The following is a 26,405-nucleotide window of genomic DNA, read 5'->3' on the forward strand; positions in this document are numbered from 1 at the left end:
CCATCACGCTCCTTAATCTACAGGAGTTCTTATGGGTGAGCAAAACAGCTCAGCAGCTTATCTACGCCCAAGTGACGCACTGCCTAACAGTCAAAGCGATGAAAACAAAACGAAACCAAAAGGAAGAGAACGGCTGCAATGAGGACGAGTATCAGAGCTTATCCTGCGCCCCAGTCAGCGATATCAGGACCAAACATATCTCTCAGAGCCTACCTTTATCCTGCAGTTCTGGATCCTCTCCGTGGCCAGAGGGTCTCCTCAGTGCCAGCGATGATAAGGCTTGTCCCGGGTTCTCGGCACCTGATGTCCTGCGCCACCGTCTCGCCGGCAAGAACGGATGCAGTACACAAGGATCCTTCTGCAGCAAAACTTTAATGAAGACCCGGAAGGGTGGAAAAGCACCCAGTTTTATACCCTTGAGGAGGCGGGGGGGGGGGGGGAGCGTGTCTCTACCTGATTGGCTGCTTGTTGGTGGTCTGATGATTACGCCCTGAGATGGGCGTTGACTTTGGCTCGCCTTGCTCTTCGCGCATGCGCTTTTAGGTTGTTTGTCAGTTTTAGCTGACTCAGGGCCCCGGAAACCGGTGCCATCTCTGCAGGGCGTTGGCTGCGGCCCCTTACTCAACCTCACAAAAGAAGGCTTTTCATGTCTGTTCCTGGGGGTTATGTTAGATAGTCTTTGGCTTTTAGACTAAGTATTGACAGCCCAATGTCATTTAAACTATATAAAAATATTTATATGCTGAATTATTGCCTTATAGGTATTTATATAGATAATTCAATATGATTCCCTATGACCTTTTCAGACATCTTTGTCATTTTGCCCTCTTTCTCCCTTCTGTATTTATCTCACTCAATCCCTTTAATTGCAGAGCCCAGTTTTCCATTTCCCCCATATGAGCCCTTGTACCCTGCTATCATACACTCTCTGGCTCACCTAAGCAATCATTCATTTTTATTTCCTTGGTTCCTAGATTCATCCAAAGATGGGAACTAGGAGCCTCAGTTGAGAGAGAATGTGCTACATTTCTCTCTTGTGGGTATGGGTTACTGGTTCTAATTCCATCTATTTATTTTCAAAGCTCATAATTTAATCTTTCTTTTTTTTAAAATGTGAATGTTTATTGAACATTCTTTGTACTTACAAGTCAAATGTTATCCTCTTTCCCACCACTCCCATTTCCCCTCTCTCCACTTTCTTCCAAGAAGGTGTTCCATCATCCAACCACCCTCTCCACCTCAGCATCATGGTGTTCCGCTACACTGGGAAAATGAGACTTCACTGGACCAAAGACCTCTTCTCCCATTGATGCCAGACAATGCTATCCTCTGCTACGTATGCAACTGGAGCCATGGGGCTCTCCGTATGTGCTCAGTGGTTGGTGTTTTGCTCCATGGGAGTTCTGTAGGGTTTGGTTGGTTGATAATGTTGTTTTTCACATGAGGTTGCAAAACCTTTCTGCTCCTTCAGTCCTTTCTTCAGCTCTCTCATTGGGATCTCTGTGCTCATTCCAATGGTTAGCTGTAAGCATCCTCAAATATATCTGTATGACTCTGGGAGAGCCTCTGAAGAGGCATCCATATCAGGCTCCAGCCATGAAGAACATTTTGGAATCATAAATAGTAACTGGGTTTGGTGGCTAGATATAGGGTGAATCCCCATGTAAGTCAGTCTCTGAATTTTTTCTTCAAACCCTGTTCCTCTATTTGTCCTTGCATTTGCTCCTCTGAGTGTTTTGTTGTCCCTTCTAAGAAGGACTGAGGCATTCACATAGTCCATGGGAGCTCTGAAGTATTTGGTTGGTCGACAATGTTCTTCCCATGAGGCCACAACCCCCTTTAGTCCTTCATCCCCCACCCAGTACCCTCACTGGGGTTCCCGTGCTCAGTATGATGGTTAGCTGCAAGCATGCTCAGCTGCATGACTCTGGTAGAGGCCCTGAGGGGGCACTCATATCTGGTTCCTGCCAGCAAGCACCTCCCAGCTTCAATGATAGTGCTTGGACATGGTGGTTGCACATGGGGTGGATCCCCAGGTGAGGTAGCCCCTGAACGATCCCCTTTTCAATCCCTGCTCCTCCACTTGATCCTGTATCTCCTCCCATTAGTGTTTTGTTCTCCTTTCTAAGAAGGACTGAGGCTTTCACATTTGGCCTTCCTTCTTTTTTAGCTTCGTAAGGTCTGTGAATTGTTTCTTGGGTATTCAGAGCTTTCTGGGTCTAGTATCCAGTTATCAGTGACTGCTTACCATGTGTGTTCTTTCGTGACTGAGACTGGGTTATCTCACTCAGAATGATAGTTTCTCGTTTCATCCATTAGCCTAGGAATTTTATAAGGTCATAGTTTCTAATAACTGAGTAGTACTCTATTGTGTAAATGTACAACCATTTCTGTATCCATTCCTCTGTTGAAGGACATCTGGGTTATTACCAGCTTCTGGCTATTATGAATAAGGCTGCTATGAATATGGTGAAGCATGTGTCCTTATTATATGTTGGAGCATCTTTGGGGTATTGTGGAGAGCTGCGAGGTGCCGCACCTCGAAAATGGCCCTGGTTTCCACCTTCCACCTCCTTGATGGCAACTGCTCTCAGTCGTAAACAATTCCTTATTTGGCTGTGCCTATTCAGCTTGCCTGCTTCTGCATTGAAGCAGCCTATCTGCAGGGCCCACGTGGCAGGGGTTGGCGGGCACAAGGGGATTTAAGCGGGGGGGGGGGGGATGCCCAGCGGCAGAGGCAGAGGCAGAAGCTTGTTCAAGGATCCTGAATAAACTGCTTGAAGAAGATCTTCCCCGGGTCGTGTCTTCCTTGCTGGTTGAGGTTGGGCGCGACAGGGTATATGCTCAGGAGAGGAATAGCTAGGTCTTCAGGTCATACTATGTCTAAATTTCTGAGAAACTGCCAGACTGATTACCAGAGTTGTTGTACCAGCTCAAACCCCACCAACAGTGAAGGAGTGTTCCTCTTTCTCCACATCCTCGCCATTTGCTGACATCTGAGTTTTTGATTCTGACTAGTGTGAGGTGGAATCTCAGGGTTGTTTTGATTTGCATTTTTCTGATGAATAGGGATGTTCAGCATTTCTTTAGGTGCTTCTCAGCTATTTGATATTCCTCAGCTGAGAATTTTTTGTTTGGCTCCATACCACATTTTTAATAGGATTATTTGATTCTCTGGAGTCTAATTTTTTGAATGCATTATATATATTGGATATTAGCCCTCTATCAGATGTAGGATTGGTAAAGATCAGTTCCCAGTCTGTTGTCTGCCATTTTGTTTCCTTGACAGTGTCCTTAGCCTTTCAGAAAATTTGCAATTTCATGAAGTCCCATTTGTAGGTTCTTGATCTTAGACCATAAGACATTGGTGTTCTGTTCAGGAATTTTTCCCCTGTGCCTATGTGTTCTAAGGTCTTTCTCACTTCTCTTCTATTAGTTTCAGTGTATCTGCTTTTATGTGGAGATCTTTGATCCATTTGGACTAGAGCTTTGTACAAGGAGATAAGAAAAGATGTATGTGCATTCTTCTGCATGCTGACTGCCAGTTGAACCAGCATCATTTGTTGAAAATTCGGTTCTTTTTCCATTGAATGTTTTTAGCTCCTTTGTCAAAGAGAAAGTAACCATAGGTGTGAGGGTTCATTTCTGAGTCTTCAGTTATGTTCCATTGATATACCTGCCTATATCTGTACCAATAACATGTGATTTTTTCCACAATTCCTTTGTAATATAGCTTGGGATCAGGGATGGTGATTCCCACAGAAGTTTTCTTGTTGTTGAGAATAGATTTGCTACCCTAGGTTGTTTGTTATTCCAGATAAATCTAAAATTGCTCTTTCCAACTCTATAAAAATTGAGGTGGAGATTTGATGGGGATTTAATTGAATCTGTAGATTGCTTTTGGTAAGATGGCCATTTTTACTATGTTGATCCTTCCAGTCTGTGAGCATGGGAGATCTTGACATCTTCTAAGATCTTTCTCAATTTTCTTCTTCAGAGATTTGAAATTCTTGTCATACAGGTTCTTCACTTGCTTAGTTAGAGTCACACCAAGGTATTTCATATTGTTTGTGACTATTATGAAGAGTATCTTTTCCCTAATTTCTTTCTCTGCATGTTTATCCTTTCAGTAGAGGAAAGCTACTGATTTATTTGAGTTAATTTTACATCCAACCACTTTGCTGAAGTTATTTATTAGCTAAAAAAGTTCTCTGGTGAAATTTTGAGGGTCACTTAAGTATACTATCATATCATCTGCAAATAGTGATATTTTGACTTCTTCCTTTTCAATTTATGTCCTTTTGACTTACTTTTGTTGTCTAATTGATCTGGCCAGGACTTTCAGTACTATATTGAATAGGTAGGGGGACAGTGGGCATCCTTGTATAGTTTCTGATTTTAGTGGGATTGCTTCAAGTTTCTCACCGTTTAGTTTGATATTGGCTACTTGTTTGCTGTATATTGCTTTTACTATGTGTAGGAATGGACTTTGGACTCCTGCTCTTTCCAAGACTTTTAACATGAAGGGGTGTTGAATGTTGTCAAATGCTTTCTCAGCATCTAGTGAGTTGATTTTTTTTTTTTTAGTTTATTTATATGGTGGATTACATTGATGGATTTCCGTATATTGAAGCATCCCTGCATCCCAGGGATGAAGCCTACTTGATCACAGTGAATGATCATTTTGATCTATTATTGGATTGGGTTTGCAAGAATTTTATTGAGTATTTTTACATCAACGTTCATGAGGGAGATCTGTTTGAAGTTCTCTTTCCTTGTAGGGTTTTTGTGTGGTTTAGAAATGAGAGTAATTGTGGCTTTAAGGAATGAGTTGTGTAGTGTTTCCTCTGTCTCTATTTTGTGAAATAGTTTGGAGAGTATTGGTATCAGGTCTTCTATGAATGTCTGATAGGATGATAGGATTCTGCACTGAACCCATCTGGTATTAGGCTTTTTTTTTTTTTTTTTTTTTTTTTTTTTTTTTTTTTTTTTTTTTTTTTTTGACTGCTTGCATTTTTTTTTAACGTTATGGGATTGTTTAGATGGTTTTTCTGATCCTTATTTAACTTTGGCATCTTGTATCTGTCTTAGAAATTTATCCAATTCCTCCAGATTTTCAGTTTTGTACAGTATAGGCTTTTGTAGTAGGATCTGATGATTTCTTGAATTTCCTCAGTTTCTGATGTTATGTCTCCCCTATAATTTCTGATTTTGTTAATTTGGATACTCTTTCTGTGCCCTCTAGTTAGTCTGGCTAAGGATTGATCAATCTTGTTGATTTTCTCGAAGAACCAGCTCTTGGTTTTGTTGATTCTTTGAATGGTTCTTTTTGTTTCTACTTGGTTGATTTCTGCTCTGAGTGTGATTATTTCCTGCCATCTATTCCTCTTGGGCGAGTCTGCTTCTTTTTGTTCTAGAGTTTTCAGGTGTGTTGTCCAGCTGTTAGTGTATGCTCTCTCCAGTTTCTTTTTGAAGGCTCTCAGAGCTATGAGTTTTCCTTTTACTACTGTTTATATCGCCTTCCATAACTTTGTGTATGTTGTGCTTTTATTTCATTAAATTTTTAAAAATTCTTAATTTTTTTCTTTATTTTTTTTGACCATTTTATCACTGAGTAGCGCATTGTTCAGCTTTCATGTGCATGTGAAAATTTTGTTGTCTTTGTTGTTATTAAAGACCAGCCTTAGTCCATGGTGATCTGATAGGATGCATGGGAGTATTTCTTTCTTTTTTTTTACAACTTTATTTCAAAAAACAAAGATAAATGTACAGATTTTGAGCATTTTTTTGCATAAAAGTATACAATACATTTTTGTCAGTACTTTTTTTTTAAAGGTTTGATACTGTGATTATGATTTTACTAGTTACAATGAGCATAAAGTACATGTAAAACAAGATGTAACCTGGAAATAGTCAAAGTTTTCTTGGTGTGTAAACATTTTTTTTTACAATGAGCAAACAGTACATGTAATACAGGGTGTACCCCGGAATTTGTCAATGTGTTCTTAGTGGGTAAGGATTGAGCATGACTTTTTTTTTTGTTTGTTTGTTTTGTTTCCTTTTCTTTTTTTTCTTAAACTTCACACAGTCTGTGAGTTGTTTCTGGGGAAGTGTGAGCCTCTGGGGTTAGCATCCCACTATCAGTGACTGTATATTATGTCTGTTCCTATGTGACTGGGTTATCTCACTCAGGATGATATTCTCTAGATGCAGCCATTTTCTTAAGAATTTGGTTAAGTCATTGTTTCTGATGGCTGAGTAGTATTCCATTGTGTAAATGTACCACAATTTTTGTATACATGGGAGTATTTCAATCTTCTTATATCTATTGAGGCTTGTTTTGTAACTGACTATATGGTCAATTTTGGAGAAGGTCCCATGAGGTGCTGAGAAGAAGGTATATTCTTTTGTTTTAAGACAAAAATGTTCTATATATGTCTATTAAGTCCAATTGGTTCATAACTTCTGTTAGTTTCACTGTGTCTCTGTTCAATTTCTGCTTCCATGATCTGTCCACTGATGAGAGTGGGGTGTTGAAGTTTCTCACTATTATTGTGTGTGGTGCGATACATGCTTTGAGCTTTAGTAGAGTTCCTTTTATCAGTGTTGGTGCCCTTGTATTTGGAGCCTAGATGCTCAAGATTGAGAGTTCATCTAGATAGATTTTTCCTGTGATGAGTAAAAAGTGTCCTTCCTTATCTTTTTTGATAACTTTTGGTTGAAAATTTATTTTATTAATAATTAGAAAGGCTACTTAAGCTTGTTTCTTGGGACCATTGGCTTGGAAGTTATTTTTCTCAGCCTTTTACTCTGAGGTAGTGTCAGTCTTTGTCTCTGAGATGAGTTTCCTGTATGCAGCAAAATTCTTGATCCTGTTTACATATCTAGTCTAATAGTCTATGTCTTTTTATTGATGAATTGAGTCCATTGATGTTAAGAGAATAAGGAATAGTGATTGTTGTTTATTGTTATTTTTGTTGTTAGAGGTAGAATAATGTTTGTGTGCTTTTGTTATTTTGGGTTTCTTGCATAATTATTTTCTTGCTTTTTCTAAGGTGTAGTTCCCTCCTTGTATTGGATTTTCCATTTTTTTATCCTTTGTAGGGCTGGGTTTTGGACAGATAACGTGTAAATTTGTTTTTGTCCTGAAATATCTTGGTCTCTTCATCTATGATAATTGAGAGTATTGCTGGATATAGTAACCTGGGCTGCCTTTTTTTTTTCTCTTAGAGTGTGTATGCTGTCTGTCCAGGATCTTCTAGCTTTTATCATCTCTGTTGAGAAGTCTGATGTAATTCTGATAGGTCTGCCTTAATATGTTACCTGTCCTTTTCCCCTTACTGCTTTTACTATTCTTTCTTTGTTTTGAACATTTGTTGTTTGGAATATTATGTGTTGGGAAGAATTTCTTTTCTGGTCCAATCTAGTTGGAGTTCTTTAGGCTTCTTGCATGTTCATGGTCCTCTCGTTCTTAAGGGTATGGTTGTTTTCTTCTATGATTTTGTTGAAGATATTTATTGTGTCTTTTAGTTGATATGCTTTGCCCTCTTCTACACCTATTATCCTTAGGTTAGGTCTTCTCATTTTGTCCTAAATATCATGGACAGTTTGGGTTAGGATCTTTTTGATTTTTGCAACTTCTCTGACTATTGCGTCCATGATTTCTGTATTGTCTGCTGCCACTGAGATTCTCTCTTCCATCTCTTGTAGTCTGTTGGTGATGCTTGCATCTATTACTCCTGATTTCTTTCTTAATTTTTCTATCTTCAGGAGGTGTTTCTTTTTGTGGTTTCTTTATTGTTTCTATTTCGATTTTCAATTCCTTCATTTGTTTGGTTGTGTTTTTCTGTAGTTCTTTGGGTAAATTCTCCTGGTTCTCCTGTAATTGTTTAAGGGAGTTATTCATGTGCTTCTTGAAGATCTCCATCATCATCATGAAGTATGATTTTAATTCTAAATCTTGTTTTTCTGGTGTGTTGGTAAATCCACTTGCTGCGATGGGAGAACTGGGTTCTGATGTTCCCACGTTGTCTTGGTTTCTATTTCTTGGGTTTCTTGCCATATTGTTGTCTGTGATTATAGGTGATCTTGTTGTCTTTTGCTGGTGTTTGTCTCTCCTTTCAGTCTGAGGTCCATGGGCTCAGGAGGGAGATTGTTCCTGGGTGTTCGGCTTTTGCGGCAGTCAGTAAGTTCTGATGGCAGTACCTCAATCCTGTCTTTGTGGGCTCAGGTATGAGAGCTCTTGTGAGGCTGTTCTGGAAGCTCAGCCTCTCTATCTCTGTCTCTCTCTGTCTCTCTGTCTCTGTCTCTGTCTCTCTGTCTCTCTCTGTCTCTCTTTCTCTCTCTCTCTCTCTCTCTCTCTCTCTCTCTCTCTCTCTCTCTCTCTCTCTCTCTCTCAGTTGGGAAGGACTCTTTTCTAGAGAGAACAATGCTATCTGGGCTCTGAGAACTCCAAGCGTTCCCTTCCTGGACAGCCAGTGGCCTTGTGTGTCAGGATGCATCTATGACTCAGGTGAAAAAGCACTTGTGAGGCCATTTTGGGACCTCAGTCTTCTGTGGGTAGATCTTGAGTTCTGACAGTGGAGACCTGGCCGTCTCTTACCTGTATTTTTCCAAGGGAGTTGTGCTTCTCGAGGCCCTCTATCATCAGCATGAGGCAGGATTTTAAGTTCAAATCTTGTTTTTTCTGGTGTGTTGGGATATATACTGCTTGCTGTGGTGGGAGAGCTGAGTTCTGATGTTGCCAAGTTGTCTTGGTTTCTGTTGCTTAGATTTTTGTGCTTCCCTCTTGCCATCTTCTTATCTTTGGTGTTAGTTGATCTTGTTGTCTCTGAATGGAGCTTTTTCTCTCCTGTGCATCTGTGGGCTCGTGGGCTTCGGAGAGAGATTGGTCCTGGGTGTTCAGCAATCTCTGGACAGGCTCTGAGTTCTGATGGCTATGGGCCGGCTCTCGCTCTGGGTGCAGATGAAGGCCTGGAGTGTACAGACAAGTGGTCCAGTGATACTTGCACCCTGAGAGTTCCAGGCGGTCTCTCCCCAGATAGTGGAGAGAGAGTGTGGGCTCACCATAGGCTCAGAAGGGCAAGTGATCTCGTGTCTCCTCTAGGTGCTCAACTCTCTGTGGGCAGGCACCGAGTCTGGATGTCTGTGTGTCGGCTCTGCCTGTGGCTCTGGACACAGATGGAAGCCGGAACAGTTCGTTCCCAGTCTGCACCCAATTTAATTTTTCTTTACAGTATTTCATAGAGTGTATGTACCATATTTTCATTACCCATTCATCTGTTGCAAGACATTTAGTTTATTTACATTTTCTATCTGATGTGAATAGAACAGCAATAAATATTCCCTAGTGCTTATGAGAAAACTCCAAGAAAACAAGACAAGAAAGGGTCTTGTGACATCAATTTTCTTCAAAACCATAGAATTGTTTTTGGAATGTGTTTTCATACCCCTCTCAGGTATAGTAAACAGGGGTGTATACTTCAGATTATTCATTACCACTGACTTATTTTTTTTTATATGCCTCTGTGGAAACATGTTTCTGCCATGTGTGGCTTCTGTTTTACTTGCAGTTTTACTCATGTGACTTCTTAATCCTCAGGGTATAAATTGTCTGATGCTCTGACTAAAGTTGGATATTGCATGAGACTTTAGTCCACTTCATTTTTTGGCTTCATTCTCCCAGATTCCACTGTCTCTAGAACAGCAAAGTACATTTGTCCATTTTTTTATTCTAAAGTGGTACATACCTTTAAAGCTAAGGTCTGTTTCTTATAGACAGCAAATACATGGATTTTTATTGGTTCTATGTAAATTGCACATCATGTACCACAACCCCACTCATCTCCTCCTCCCCTCATACACACCTTCTATCCTTGCAACCTCTCCCCATAACAGACAAAATAAAAACTCTCATTGTCGAAGCTGTAGTGTATCATAGTATATATCCTGCAGTATAGCCTTTTGACCACACTTTTTTGCTTGCAAATGTTCATTGCAATGACTCTTTGTTTTGTACAAGGCTTTTGGCTTCTGCTACTCTATAAAGACCAGAACCCCACTAGGACTCCTTTCAGATATCCTGTTGTTGTCTTGTGTCATGGAGATCCTGTTGTTTTTGATCTGTTGGACTGGCCCCTTTATAAACTCCAGCAATTCATTGATGGAGTAGATTTTGGGGCAGGCCAAATCAAAACCCTGGATATGGCCTGAGAAGCATCTAAGCTAGTTAGCCCACTGGCTCCCCTGCTGTCATGTCCACTGGGTCTACTCACCAGTAACCCCCAGACACCCAACTAGGTCCAGATCCACCCTGCTGCCCACACTAGGTGCAGAGCCTGCTCTCCTGAGTGTTCTAGTAAATGAGGAATATGGTCATTCTTCAACTCTCATGAAAACAGGACCAACACTCCTGTCTGCCTTAGATGCCAGGGACAAGGAAGGGGGGGTGGAGAGCATCTATCCTCTGTCCACACCAACACCCACTACACAAAAATCAGTTGGCTTTTCTACACTCACAATGTCAAGGCAGCTCCTCCACAATCCCCACATCCAGGACCAGCTCTACTGTGCTGCCCAAGAGCAGATTATGACCAGGGACAGCTCTCCTTCTCTGATGACCTCAGGGCCAGCTCTCCTACCTGCTGTAGGTGGCAAAGGGCAAGGAAGGTCACCTTTCTTTTGCCCATGTCACCGCACAACAGAGCAGTTGTAAGGCTAGCTCTCCCATGGTCACACACTTTGAGACATCTCACACCCTTGGGGTCTCACACACTTTGAGACATCTCACACCCTTGGGGTGGCTCACCTGTGCCCGTACTATTTGCGTCAGCTCTACTATGCTGCACAGGTGAGGTTCAGGGCCAGCTGTTCTGCTCTCATGACCCCATTGAGGATAACTCTCTTACCCACTTCTGGTGGAAAGGGCAAAAGGGAGTTGTTGATGCCACTGCATAATGGACAAGTGGTAGAGCCAGCTCTCTGCAACTCACTCTCTCAGGCCAGCTCATCTATGCCCTGAGATCAGAGTTAGCTCTACCGTGTTGCCTAGTTAAGGTTCAGGGCCTGATCTCCTGAGTGATGCAGCTTTTAAGGGGCAGAGTCAGCTCTCTTGCTCTCATGCCCCCAGCAATTCCCAGGTGAGGGGTGGGGTCAGTTCTGCACAACCCTCAGCATCAACATGTCCCTGCGTTATAGTACAAAACAGGGACATCCACCTGGCCTATGATGGTAACAGATGCCTGCTTCTTCAGAGCCATGGACCCAGATGTGGCCTCCCAGTGGCAATACAGGCCAGGTTCCCACCATGGTCCCAGATGGCATCACCTGCTACTCACATCAGGGTGTTCCTCAGTACCCTCCAGTCTCCAGCTCTGCCTCTCTTCATTGTACCCACATCCTTCTGTTTCTTTTCCATTTCTCTACCACTTACCTGCTTCTCTTAGTTTTTTTCTTATAATGTCATGTCAGAATTTTTACTTATTTTCCAATTTTATTTTTTATTTATATATCATGTGTGCATGTGTGTGTGTATGTGTGTGTGTGTGTGTGTGTGTGTGTGAGAGAGAGAGAGAGAGAGAGAGAGAGAGAGAGAGAGAGAGAGAGAGAGAAAGAGAGAGAGAGAGAGAGTTTTTACTTTGCATATATATATTATAGCTTCCAATTTTGTGTTTTTATGGTATTCCTGAGTGTGCAAATGAATCAATCTCTGCATCAATATTTGTGTCTTGGACTCTTTTCCTTCTGTTTGTTTTGTCCAGGCCTGCTATGTTAGTTTTTGGGTTATCTTCTTATATTTTATTATTATCTCTTTAGAAGCCTGTTTTTTTTTTTCCAATTTGAGACAGAAAGGGAGTGGATCCAGAGGAGAGAGGACATGGGAAGGAACTGGAAAGAGCAAAGTGAGGGGCAAAGTGAGGGGAAATGGTAATCAAAATATATTATATAATGAAAATCTGCTTTTATTAAAGGTAAAAAATAAGATTTGGTCTTTACATGGTGTCCCACATTTCCTGTATGTTCTCTTTCTATATTTGTTTTGTAATCTTTTATATTTCTTATTTAGTCTAGAGCTCTGTCTTTCAGCTCTCATTGTCTATGTTCTACATGATTTATTATATAATCATAAGATTTCCTTTGGGTTTTTTAGTTGAGTTATTTGACTTTCCATTTTTAATCTTCATTTAATCTGGTTCTTTTTCAATGTTTCTATCTTCTTATTAAATTCTATATTTAAATTGTCTTAGGGTTTCAATCACTGAAATAAAATACCCTGACCAAAGCAACTTGAGGAAGAAAGGGTTTATTCAACTTACACTTCCACAATGTAGTCCATCACTGAAGAAAGTCGGACAGGAACTCAAGCAGGCCTGGTACTTGGAGGCAGGAGTTGGTACAGAAGCCATGGAGGGGTGCTGATTGCTGGTTTGCTCATCAGGGGTTACTCAGTCTCCTTTCTTTTAGAATACAGACCCACAAGCCCAGGGCTGACACCACCCACAATGGGCTGCCCCACTTCCCCATTAATCACTAATTAAGAAAATGCCAGATAGACCAGCTTGTCTGCCTACTTCCCAATCTTGTAGAGACATTTTCTCAATTGAGGATCTCTCCTAGTAGATGACTTTAGCCTATGTCAAGATGACATAGTTCTAGCCAGGATCTAGTCCTGGTGAAGAAGTCGCTGTGGGAAATTCTCTGCCCTTGACACTCCTGCACTCCAGCGCAGTGGGAAGTTCTCTAACCTAACATTCCCGCCTCCACATTCCATAGATTCCCCTTCTCCCCACCCATGCCTGACAAAAGGAGACAAAGGGACCCACCCGGCCTCAGCCTAAGGGACTTCCTTGAGTAAATAATTCTAAGGAGAATGGAGGAATGTATTGACTGATAACCATCTGACCCTCTGGTCCCAGTTAGGGTCCTGACGCATGTGCTCACTAACCAACAGGTTTAAAGGTCAATATGCTTAGCCAATGAATTTAAATTATTACCTTGCTGATGTAACCTGCACCCCTAAAAAGTATAAAACTTCTTGTAAAGGCCTTTCAGGGTTGCCTCTCCTCTGGATGTAGGCCACCCCAGTGCACTGGACTAATAAACCTCTTGCTTTTGCATTGATTGCTGCCTCTGTATCGCTTTGAGAGGGGGTCTCCCGGATACAAAGGCTCTCCAAGTCTTTCACTAGATGATCTTAAGGTTGTGTTTTCTTGGATATCTCTCAGGCATTTATTCTTATGTTTTTTCTCCTTAGTTTCATTCAGCTTTTTCTTTGTTTCTTCTTTAAATTTCATGAACTCTTTGATGATGTTTATGATTGTTCTTCTAAATTCTGTTTCCTGTAGTTCATTTAGATTATTCTTACTGACAAACATTTCTACATGACTGAATGGTTTTGGAGGGGAGGTACAAGTTGTATATTTTATATTGTATTTTTGTGGTGAGGTTTTGGCACGTAGGCTTCTTTTGTTAATTCTTTCTGATATGGACAGAGCACATTGGGGCAGTCCTGTGTCATACCATTTTCTGCCTTTCTGCTGGGAGTGTCTGAGTGCTGCTGGCATGCCACTGGGAGGAGGAAGGGTAAAGTCCAAAACAGGGACTCTACAGTGGTTCCTGGTCTCCACTCTGGGTACCCAGCTAGGTACCACTTGTATAATACCAGGAGAGGGGGTCTGAAGAGGAAGTCAGAAACTGGGGGTGGGGGTCCAAGATATACCTTTCCCCTTAGGGTATCTGCTCTCCAGGAGGAGAGGAGAAGGCAGGTTCCAGGGTGAGCAGATTTAGGTCTGATTAGAACAGTGGCAAAGGGTACCAGAGGAAGGGAGAAAGCATTTGGGAGGAAGGAATAGCCAGGAAGAAAAGCTCATTAGCTGAAGGCTCAGGTCATTAGCATGGACAAGAGTGTGACTGACTGCCCCTGGTCCTCTCAGTGGGTGTTCTGTTTATACCTTCCAGAGCCTGTACACAGAGAGGCAGGGAACATTTTTACTCCTGACAGTCTCAGATCTCTGAGATTCCTGGTGTTTGAGATCACTAAATCTTGGCAGTTCTTATGTCTATCTGGTAGGTAGCACAGACCCACATGCCCTATAGTTTGGGTCTAGCTAGAGGTTAAAAATGGCTTAAGTGTAATAAAGTCAGATTAACAAAGACTGGAGTGGTATATATGATGCTCAGCCTAGCTTGAATATGGGAGTAGATCTACCTGGTTAAAAAGATTGGATTTGGCATTGGAGGATCTGGTGGGTCAGGGCCAGGTATGGTGGATTCTATGGGAAGCCTAGAGATTGGTGGTAGTGCAGGCATGGGTGGCCAGACTAGGCAATAGCACTGGATGTGGGACCAGGGCTATATCTGGAGATTTAGAGAGGGTACATGGAAGCAGACCCCCTGGAGAAGGATGTTCAGGAGATGGCTGAATGGAGCAGTTGGATCAAGAGAATTTACCTTTAAAAAGTCTTGATCTCTTTTCTCTTTACTATACTACACTCATTCATTACATTGATGGCATTATGTTGATGGCATCTAGCAACTTCCTTTGACTTAAGGATAAAACACCCATCAGAGATTGAGAAATGAATCTAACTAAAATGTAGGGTCCTTCTATTTTCAAAAAATTTCAATGAATTCAGGAATAATGGGGTGTGTTGGGATAAATTGTTGTATATGGCTCCTCCCATAACTCAGACAAAGGTACAGTGGCCAGTAGGACAATTTAAATATTCAAGACAAAATATTCTTTGCCAATTTATTAATTGGCCTAAAACTGCTAGTTTTCAGTAAAGCTCAAAATGGGAATTTGCTATGGAACATGTCCAGGATGCTGTGTATGCTGCTTTGCCATTTTGTGCCATATGATACAATGGATCTAATGATACTTAAAAAGTCAGTGTTAGTCATTCCTTTTGGAGACTTTGAGAGATCCCTATGTAGTACAATATCTTAGGATTTTGCAGCAAGGTCATGCCACCATCTAAACTAACTACATTCCTTGGGAGATAGCTCTTGACCTACTATTGAAACTTAAATAATCACAAACTACCAAGTAAGATGAAGTAAATTATATCTGACCCATTGAGTGATAAAGTTAGGCTTGAAAGAAATGATCCACTACCAAATAGAGCAGAAACCGAAGGCACAAAAAATACTCCAAATTATGGCCTGAATGATCATGGTTCCCTTTCCTGTTAGGCTGCCTTATTGCTCCAACATGCATAATCTGCAACTTACAGGCAGCAGGCTATTAAATTTATTACCCTCTATAACAACAGAAGTCACCTCTCAAAGTAACTCTCATATACCATGTGCCCTGCTTCTTTATTTGAAAAATACTAATGTACAGGCCCCTTTCTTTTTGTATTACATGTATTTTTACATACAGAAGTGTGGAGATAATACAATTATTTTAATTGTGTGTTTTTTCTCAATGCTAAGATTACATTTATGTACTATGGTCTTTCCCCCTAACAATACACTATTAATTTTCTGAGATTTTTCTACCAAATAAAAGAAAAAGAATTATTCTAAGTAAAATTTCAAAGTATGACATGTGTTATCCACTTGTAATATAGCAAAACCAAAATTAATTGTAGTAGTTGAGAACCTTGTGCAGAAACATGTGTACATTTTAGATAGAAACAACACAGAATATAAATAAACAGAATTTTGAAAGTGAAAATTAGATCGCAAATGAATTATAGTGTTTTTCTGTTTGTAATACAAGCATTTGTTGTGTAAATGATTATGTAAACAATTAGGTAATAAAACAAAAATTAAGCACTGGCATTTGGAATTAAAGACAAACTAAGTATAAATAAAATCTATGAAAATGTGAAAATAAAACATGAGTCAATCTATATCTACAACAAAACTTGAAAGGCCATTTGAAGTGATGTGAAAAAAATTACTCACGTTCCAATATGCTGACAATATTTTCATTGAATGAAGATTGTGAATCAGCCAGGTGGTGGTGGTGCACACCTTTAATCCCAGCACTCAGGAGGCATAAGCAAGTGGATCTCTGAGTGGAGACCAGCCTGGTCTACAGAGTAAGTTCCAGGACAGCCACCCCGGTCTCAACAAACACAAAAGATTGTGAATCAATGTAAAGGTGCAAAGGATGGTTTGATATTTTACATACAAGGAGTATACTTAAAATATGCAAGAAAATATGTATATATTTCTGGAAATACATTGTCTAGCACTAAAGATCAAGTTAAAAGAAATTGCTAATGTTTATCATCTATTAATAGAAGCATATGAAATTATAATCACTCTATAACAGTGATGCAAAACTCCAAATTTGTCTATAAGAATGTTAATGGAATAATACTAAATGAGAGCAATGAATATCTTAACATGTTTGATTTGAATAAGGGAAATAGAAACAACAGGCATACAATAAAATTCATACAAAACAAGGCCAAGTGAAAAAAAATCAAGTGAATCAAATAGGTTCTTGAAGGATACAATAACCATTGCTTTTTACTTTTTGAAACCTTTTCTATATTTTTAAATGAATTTATTTGAAACACAAGGAAGAAATTTATTTTTTACAAAATGAAAGTGATAAAACTGAGTTATAGTTTTCATAAAATGATATGAGTAAGGACGGTTTCTAATAACTAGGGAAAATTTGGGGCATTAAAACAGACATCCATCTAACATGTTAGTATAAACTCATACAGCTAGGATGGAACAGTTAAAGAAATTTGACTTCTACTTTTCAGTACAACTTTTACGCATTCATCTTAAGCAAACAAAACAAGGGTACTGCTGAAACTTTTCATATATATTCAGGTGTTCTGGGGAAATTTTAAAAACTACCTTTAAGTCCAAGATAAACACTTTAAAAATTATGATATGACTATAGAATTAGTATGTTTGGGGGAAATATTAAATCGCAAAATGTATATTATGTATCTATATAAAAGAAAGTGCATACAATGTATTTAAAATACATAGAAAATACATTACTATAAAATATATTAAGTATGATTTGGTATTTTTTTATAAAATGTACTGATGGGTAGTAACATAAATGCTAATTTTAAAGCAGTTGATTGTATTTAATATTCATGGCATTTTTTGAAAATTAAATCTATTAGAAAATAAAACAAAAACACAAAGAAGCCTAATCACTTTGCCATGGTTTGAAAATACATGAGAAGAGAAATATGAACTATTTTATGTTCATATAAAATATGTTTATATGTGATTATAGGCATATATTTTATGGCAAGAGTATGTGTCAAAGTGCATTAATGTATATAAGGCAATAGATATCCCTAACAGTACTGCAAGTACATACAAGTACTTTCTTCATAATATTGACCATATTGGGGACCCCAAATTAGAACCGTATAAAAATATGACAAGAAATAACTTACTGAAATTATACTTCATCCATTAAAGAGAAAATTAAAAATATGTGTATGCTTAGATTTGGAAATATACTCAGTGAAAATATATCAAACTGAGACATATATTTAATCTTAAAATTTTGGAGGCAACAGCTTGCTTTATATATATGTTCCATGTTTCTAATTTTATGTTGTGAAGTGGTTGGGTGATTTTGATGTTTTATGAGGATACTTTAGATACTTATATTAATTTTATAAAGGTACATAAATTAAATGAAAAAAAAAAACAAAATCTGACCTGAAAAATTCTACAGGTGTGCACAAGTGATCCAAAGAATGAAACGCAACTTCACTACAAAAAACAGACCTCCCCTTTACATTTTAACTTTATGGTGAACAATATTGGATATGAAAAAATATAAGCATGAGGAAAGTCCTTAAGGTTTCAATCTTAAGAGCACTAATGTAGATAAGGAGAAAAAATATCACACAAATTCCAAAAAGAGGATCCAGAAAAAGCATATGAAATATTCCTGAATTTATGTGAAGTAGGGACACACAAGCATTCATTCACCCGAAGCCCCTGCATTTGGCTCACTCATACACTGAGCAGAAGAAAAATCACAATAAATATTTTAAAAGAATATTTAATGACAACGAAAGGAAGTTCAAGAATATCTATACATCTATATCTATAATCTATATTATATTTTATGCATGAAAAAGCAGATATTGAAATATATATATTAAATACACATATATATCACATGAAAAACACTGGGCACATAGAGATGAATACAATTCAAGAAGGCATGGGGGTCATTAGGATTGATTGCTGATAGCATTCTAGCATTCCATTTCTTCTGTTAAATCATCTGCTTAGTGATTTTGTTTTTTTCCTGCAACATAGCTGATTTATTTTTCTGGCAAGAGGGAAAAGGAAAGGAAGCAGGAACTCAGGAAAGGGGTGGTAAACAGCATTCAATTCCAGTGAAATAGCCACAACAGTGAAAATGCCATTTGCAGCTCAGACATCCACACACAGGGGTTGGGGGGAGGGGAGAGGGGGAGGGGAGAGGGGGAGGGGAGGGAGAGGGAGAGGAACAGGGAGAGAGAGAGGGAGAGAGGGGGAGACTGAGTCAGTTACAGTGGACCATGAGACTGCAGGGGACATGAGCATACCCTTTTTTTTTTCTTGTTACTAGCTGCACTGGCTGGCTGGCACAAATACAAACTGGTACAATACTTATGAAAGGGAGCCTTTTGGCAACACACAGGGAAAGTCTTTGAAACGTCTATATATGTGGATCCTGCAAGTCCACAGTTAAGGAGGGAGCATCCAGGATGCTAGCCTAGATTTGGCTTGACAAGGAAGGATTGACTCCTCGGGGCACACAGTGTTGGTTTTAAACACAGGGAAAGAACTAGGCACCACCTGAATGTCCAACAATGCAGGAATGATCACAGAAATGTTAAGGTCCATGGATAGATACACAGGAGCACTCTGCAGGCACTGAAGATGACGGTCCATAAGCCTGTTGAATAGCATGGAAAGGAGTTCAACGCGTTGATTTCTGTTTGGTTTTAGTTGCTGAAAAAAGCAGGTTAAGAAACACCACATACAGGAACCACTCTACAAGAATGTTAGAAGGGAAGGTGGGTCTGGGGTGAGAGGGAGAGAGAGAGGGGAGCAGAGAGCCTGGAGAAACAGCACACCAAAGAAGATAAAAGAGTTTCTCTCTCTGGGTATTGGGATGGTGGGAAACAATTACACTCTTGCTTCTTTCTCCCACATCAGACTTCCTTCTCCTTCCAGACATTTCTACCATGAATTGCATCACCTGTGCAGTAAACAAAGAGACAGAAAAACGCTTTTTAGAATCAGACCGACCACCACCTGGAGAAGAGGCAGCCTTTAACCTCTCCAATGGCACAGATTAGTGGGATTATTACTCTCTAGCAAGGGGCCCTTGCTGGGGTTGGGGAGAAAGGGGGGGAAGGAGAGGACAGAAGAAGCCAGGGGCTGAGAGCAGAGAGGGGATGGGGAAGCTAGCTAGCTCTGGGGGGGAGGGGATTGGGGGGAAGAGAGAGGGAGCCAGGGCCAGAGAGGGAGGGGAGGGAAGAGGAAAAGAGGAGCAGGGAGGGGTGAAGGGAGAGGGAGGGGGCGAGGGAGGAGAGAAGGGAGGGGGAGAGAGAAACCTGCACTCCCAATACAATACACTGCTGGTGGGTTGGGGGTTGGGGGGCTGTAAACGGGGTGGGAGCCAAGATTTGGCTCTACTGGCTGGGTCCTGGGATGTCTTCATCGAAAGGTGGCCTCATCATCGGAGTCGTCGTCGAAATCCTTGAAGTCAGCGCTGGTGGACTGGCGGGCCCAGGCTCCCCTTTCGGCCTCTCTCTCCTTGTGGGACTTGAATCTCCCCACGAAGATCTTGCGGTAGTTCAGGAACATGCCATTCAGCGCATCTATGGCCCGCTCGGCGGACTCCTGCTTCTGGAAGTGCACGAACCCGTAGCCCTTGGGCCCCTTTTCGTCACAGGCCACCTTGCAGGACAGGATGTTGCCAAAGGCCGAGAAGATGTTGTACAGCGCCTTGTTGTCGATGGTCTTGCCCAGGTTCTTGATGAAGACGTTGCCCACCCCGCTCTTGCGGAGCGACGGGTCCCTCTGGGACCACATGATGCGCACTGGCCTGCCATTTATAACGTCAAAGTTCATGGTCTCCAGGGCCCGCTTGGCGTCCACCGGTTGCTGGTAGTTGACATATGCGTAGCCCAGAGAGCGCCGGGTGACCTTGTCCCTGCAGATGCGGATGGACAGGATGGGCCCGGCAGGGCTGAACTTCTCATACAGCATGGACTCGGTCACCTCGGGGTGCAGGTCGCCCACGTACAGCGAGGCCGTGGGAAAGTCTGGGTTCCCATCGTCTGAGCCCCCGGCCGCCGCCTCTTCCTCTTCTGCAGCCAAGGCCGCCGCCAGCTCTTCGTCCATATCCACCCTCCCATAGGAAGGCGACGCGGCAGCCTCCGCCAGGCTGGCCTCCTCAAGGCTGGCCTCCGCCAGGCTGGCCTCGGTGGCTGCCACCGCCGCGGCCGCGCCGCCGGCCTCTGCCTTCTCCCGGGCCAGGGCCGCCGCCTCCCCCAGGCTGGCCTCCGCCGAGGCCTCGGCCTCCACCTCAGCCTCCACCTCGGCTTCCGCCTCCGCCACGGAGGCCTCCGCCACCGCCTCGGCCACGGTCGCCGCCGCCGCCTCCGCCGCCGCGGCCGCCGCCGCCTCCGCTGCGGCGACCTCCGCCGCCACTGTCGCCGCGGACGCCACGGTCACCGCTGCCGCCGGGCCGCTGCTGCGACCTCCCTTCCCGGGAACTGAGGGGGCGGAGAGGCGGCGAGGGCCGCTGGGCACAGGAACGCGGGCCGGGGGCTCGCGCGGCGGCTGGGGACGGACGGGGAGGGGACCCCGCTCTGGCCGGGCGCGAGCGAGCGAGTCCCCCTGGGGTGGCAGGCGCCGGCCGGTAGCGCGCAGAGCGACTCTGTCTCCGCAGCCTGCAGCCTGCCGCCGCCGCCGCCGCCGCTCGGTCGTGGGCTGGCTGGCGTGCGGGGCGCGGGCGGGAGGGCGGCGTGGGGTGGGGGGCGGGGGGTGTTGGCGTCTGTGGTCCGGGCAGCTGGGAAGGCTTCTGTCTCTTTGGTTCCCCCTGTGGCTGCTGCGGGGCTGCGGGGCTGCGGGGCTGCGGGAGGGCAGCGCGGGGGCGGGCGGATCCTGGGCTGGGGTACCAGTGCGCAGCCTCTGGGGCGCCCACGCGCTGGGGAAGAGGATGCCGGGGACAGGGCTGCGCGCTGGACCGAAGGCATTCGGGTTCCATGTCTTTGCTGGGCTGGAGGGCTGGGGAGGAGGGTCTGCCCCCTCCCCCATAAGGGAAGGTTACCGTGATTCAAGTGAGAACCTTGTGAGAGTGGGTGGGGTGGCCTTGAAGATAGGCTGGCCCCTGCCTGAAGGAGCCTAGAAGCAATGTTACAACATCCGAAGGGGGTGGGGGCATGAGAGAGGAGATAGAGCCAGAGCTCTCTCTGACACATGGTGGAGCAAGAGCATCCCCCCTTCTCTTTCTATCTATCCATCTCCCTCTCATTCTGTAGGTGTCCATGTCAATTGTGTCTCTGTCTCTCAAACTCGCACAGAGGCACTAGGACATTGCTGTCATCACATTCTCTTATCTGTGTGTCTCTGTCTCAGAGTGTCTCTCTCTGTCTGCCATTCTCTCTCTCTCTCTCTCTCTCTCTCTCTCTCTCTCTCTCTCTCTCACACACACACACACACACACACACACACACACACACACACACACACACATCACCACCACTGCCACCCAGGAAAGCATGAGTCTTCCCAGCTCCCTATGCAGCCTGCTGAGCCATTATCTGAGCCTGCACCCCCTTCCTGCCCACCTCCCCCTCAGTAACATTTCCAAAGGAGAAAATAAAGAATGCTTGCTCATTCATAAGGCCCTGCCACAAGTACTCTACATAGAGCCTGTGCCAGGCCCCGGGGAAGCACAGATCTGGAAGACAGGGGAAGGTGGGCTGCCCTGGAGCTTATCTGGGGAGCAGAGAACCTAGACTGCAAACTGCACCCCATTCCACCCTCAGCCTCTCCATGACTCTGCACCAGCACAGGGACTTCTGGAGACCTAGGGTTCTACACAGCCTCAACTGCCACTTGGGAAGTGAAAATCAAGAGCACCTAGCCTCTAGGGCAGCCCCAAATGGTAACTTAAAATAAGCCACCTGAGCTGGGCAGGTTGGGCATGGGCTGAGAAAGGCCAGGTCCATGGCTAGGTGCTTGTTGACTCTTGGTCTTAGGCACTTGGGGTTCTGAGGTTTCTGACCAGGACCAAGAAGAGCACATCCCTCCCCCAGGAGGCAAAGGAGAACAGGACATGAAATCTCACTTTAGCATGAAATGCAGTCCCCTGTCACCAGCCTGTGCTTCTGGCACTGGGGGCTGGGCGTGTAAAAACACAGTGTGGACAGGAAGCAGTGAAAGCCTACTCACTGCTGGAGTGGAGAGGGCAATGAGGGAGGGCAGACAGAACTCCAAGCCAGGAGGGCAGGCAAGCTGATGTCCTTCACAATATAGAGCAAAACAGAGAATGGTGTCCCTTGCCCTTCAGAAGGGAGGGCCAGATGTTGAGTGTTATGCTAGGGATCAAGGGCAGCTGTGCCGAACAGGAAATGCCCAAGAACCCAGTGGTGTGCACAAAGTCTCCAGCAACATAGGTTGGAAGAGAGCTGGGGCTCTCTAGCAAAGGCCTTGTTGCTAACAACTCAGCATCTGTGAGGAAAGGGGTCATGTGATCAAAAGAGGAGAAAGTGATTTGAACATCAGCGTGCCTACAAGTGTGGCAGCCCACACACACAAATCTGTGGCAGAACATAAAGAAAACTGTCAGACTGAACTAGCTACAAAGGAGTCAGGCCAAACTTTCCCTCTGTCTGCACTGCCATTTCAGGAAGAGGGTCTCACATTTACCATGGACCAATGGCACAGGGTATGTTAAGCAACCAAAGAGAAATGCCCACACTGTGGTGCCTTACCTCAAGACTCCTTGACTCCACCAAGGAGCACTTGCTACTTACTACACCTTTACAGAAAAGAGTTGTCCTGCCCCCAACAGACTGAGCTGTGTGTTATTTTAAAAACTATTTTCCAGTGAAATTCAATGGAAAACAGTAAGAATGATGGTTTTCTTGACCTCTTCATGCAGGTGTCATTATAGTTTGGTGTTTCTTCATGACCCCTGCCGTCTGCCATGCCCGGTTCTAATCACCCTATCCCCTTCATTCATTCTCCATTAATTCCCTACACTCTTTGGAACCCCATCATGGGTTCTAACCCTGTTCTCTTCAGATGCTCATCTCCAGAGGCTCCCGGAGGACCTCTCCATTCCCTGCCTATTGTTCATAGCACACATCGCCAATGAGTGTTCAAATATCACTGTGCTCTGTGGACTTACAGTTGTTAGGAACACTCGAGGCCACGCTGGGCCATAGGGTGGTTGTCTTTCTAGCCAGTGAGGAATCACTCCACTCATTCCCACCATGGTCTTGTCAGTTGACACTAATACCACAGGGGTTCCTCTCTCCCTATGGCCTCCTTGAGATTTGTTGTGCTCTGCTTCCTTCAGAGGCAATTCTGACCTGGGTTAGATGGACTGCCCCAAGATTTGCATGCGATTTCCTCGTGGCTGGGGAGGCTGAGCACTGTTTCAAGTAGTTATTGGCCATTTGAACACAGTATGTCATCAGGCCTGTGTGATCAGACGATGGGGCCAGTGGAACGTCACAAGCCAGGACATGTTCCAGTCATGGCATGTGAGTCCATCCTGCTTATATAAGTAACACTGATTTCTCTAATGGCAGAAGCCACACAGGATCTGGTAACACCAACTTGAGAAAGTGACCCTGCATGCCATGAGGAGGCTAAAATTTCCATCTCTCCCCATGTAGCAGGTGCTCAGATAGGAACCTCACCCTCGGGATAACCCCAGCTCTCTGTACCTTGGAAGAGCTTGTAGCAGCAGAGATAAGGGACAGGGATGCGGTAGGGCTTGGGGGCCAAGTGTCTTCCCTACTGGTCTAGGATGGGATGCTTGCAGAGAGAGGGGACAGGTGAGCTGTTCCTCACCATTTCAGGTACCTAGGTAGAGGGAGAAGAAAGAAGCCTTGTGGGCTGGTCGATAAGGTGGATGCCATGTGGTCAAAAGACAGGTGCTTCCATGACAACAAGAGCAGACAAACGACAGTGGAAACAAACTGGAGGAGGACTCCGGGGCCAGGGATCAACAAGAGGCCACATTTCCCTAGTAGATATGTCCACTGAGTCAATGGATATCAACGGCAGAGTTGGAGACAGAAGTGCAGGAGACACGGGTGCAGGGGACACGACCAACCTCTGCAAGACCTACACGGAGACCGTCCTTAAGATCCCAGTCACAGTAATGAGACCAGTACAGTGACTTGGACAACCAGCTAGAGAATGCCCAGGTCTTTTCTCTGCAGCCTCCTTGAAGGTTCTGTAGTGTTTTAACATTTAGTTTGTGGTGACATTATCTCACATGTAAGCAACAGTAGTAAGAGTAGTAAACTCTGTGACAAACCTGAGGACTGTCCAGCATCCCTGAAGGAAGGAGGGGCCTTTCAAATGGGACTACGTGACACTGCTGTTCCTCATGTAAGACTCACACATATTCCTCCAGGGATGTGCTGGGTATCAGGTCTGCACATAGCCAGACTGACCCTGAGCTCAGCTAACATATTTTCCTCTGAGAACCTGAAACAAGACTTGTCCGAGGACCTGAAAACAGGTAGAGGTTGAGACAAAAGTCTCTGGAACTTAAAATAGACGATTTCACACTTCTCTAGTATCCAGGAGGCAGCAAAGTAGGACTCTGTAGCCTAGGAAAAGCCTCATTGGAGAGGATGATGACCTGACAGACTTGTCTGGACACCGTGGCCAGAAGACTGAGCTTCACCCTGTCATGTCACTAGGGCTGCAGCCCCAGGTGCTACTGGAACCTAGGGGCTGCCAGCCACCACTGGGGGCTGGAGTTTATTGTAAGAGAGAGGAAGCAGAACAGACAGGAGGGTGTAGGGAGAGCAACTGTCCAGGTAATGGGGTGGATTCTTTCAGATAGCTGTGGGGAATCAGGAAGAGCCCAAGTCCAAGGAAGGCCCAGATCTACATTGACTCATTTCTCTCTCTGGTTGCTTCTGGGTCTGGCAATATTGCTGATGAGAGAAGGGTACAGAGATAAGCAGAAAGACAAGGTTTTAATCCCCTGACACCTGAGAGCCATTCACCCAGGTCTACAGTGTCTTTCCACATTGAAGCATGAGTCTATGTAAGAATGCATGGATTCCCATAATAATCTACAAAAAAGGAGACAGCTTTTCCCAGTTCCTTAAAGGGAATCATTGGCCAATCACCTGAAACACCATATAGTTGATGAATGAGTCAGTGTTATGTGTAAGGTACAACAGTTCTTTGCCTTGCACCTCCTCCAGCAGTCTTCTCCAAATGATGAAAAATACGTAGCATCCGTCCAAGGATGATGGTCAAATGCTGTCAGAGGGACATCCTGTGTCCTCACTCTCCACGGGCACCTGCAGATAGCATTCTGCCTGTAGGCTGTCTCTGTGGCCACCTCCTATCGAAAGCCAGCAGAAGCTCTTCAACTCTACTGCCATCATGCTCCCTGTGGGAAAGTCTGCTCACTGCTCACTCCGTGCCTTTACTCTCCCAGCTCCACTCAGTAGACAGACTCAAGGAGGGTGTATCATTACATCTGCAGCTGGCCTTAAATTGTCAGATTGGCTACCTCCTTCACTTTGACTATAGTTCGGACTTCTTGCCATGACAGAAATATGCTGAGCCCTTGCCTAATGACCCCCTTTATTCCTACATATACCCTGCCAACTGGAGCTCTGATAATCTAGATGACCCCTTCATTCCTCTCTATACACTGACATCTAAAGCTCTGATCATCTAAATGACCCCTTCTGTCCTCTATATATATTCTGGCCAACTGGAGTTCTCTGACAATCCCCTTACACTCTTCTCTGCTGTGGGTTCTGTTGTCCCCAAGGACCCCCTTATTATAATTTCTGAGTCTTTTCTAAATATTGGACACATTTTTAACTTAGATTGTTACAGTTGATCTCAAAACACCCGCTCATACCTCATGGCAAGAACAACATTATGAACCAATCAAGCCCTCCAAAACTCTCATGGACTGACACACCAAGATTTGTGCACAGGTTCAGAAATCTATGGCTCTAGTTGTGTATGTAGCTGACGATAGCAATGTCTGGCTTCGAGGTGAGAAGAAGCTTTGGTCCAGGGAAGGCATGTTTTCCCTATGTAGGGGAATGCCATGGCAGTGGGGTAGCAAGGGTGATCAGGAGGGAGTGCACCTTTGTGAAGCAAATGTATGGGGAGGGGACAGGAGGAGGGAGGAAGGAATAACATCTCTAATGTAAATACAG

The 26,405-nt window shown here is 43.8% G+C and overlaps 1 protein-coding gene across 1 annotated transcript; it reads right to left on the bottom strand.

Annotated features, from left to right (window-relative positions):
- Window positions 1-19,665: 19,665 nt before the first annotated feature.
- LOC308415641 (polyadenylate-binding protein 1-like 2) lies at window positions 19,666-20,355 on the bottom strand (the record flags this gene model as incomplete). Its single annotated transcript, XM_080910685.1, has 1 exon — window positions 19,666-20,355. One exon carries the CDS (start codon window positions 20,353-20,355, stop codon window positions 19,666-19,668), a length of 690 nt encoding a protein of 229 aa, XP_080766811.1.
- Between the last annotated feature and the right edge of the window lie 6,050 nt (window positions 20,356-26,405).

Source organism: Micromys minutus, assembly GCF_963924665.1.
Source record: "Micromys minutus genome assembly, chromosome: X".
In the NCBI taxonomy this organism is placed as follows: Eukaryota; Metazoa; Chordata; class Mammalia; order Rodentia; family Muridae; genus Micromys; species Micromys minutus.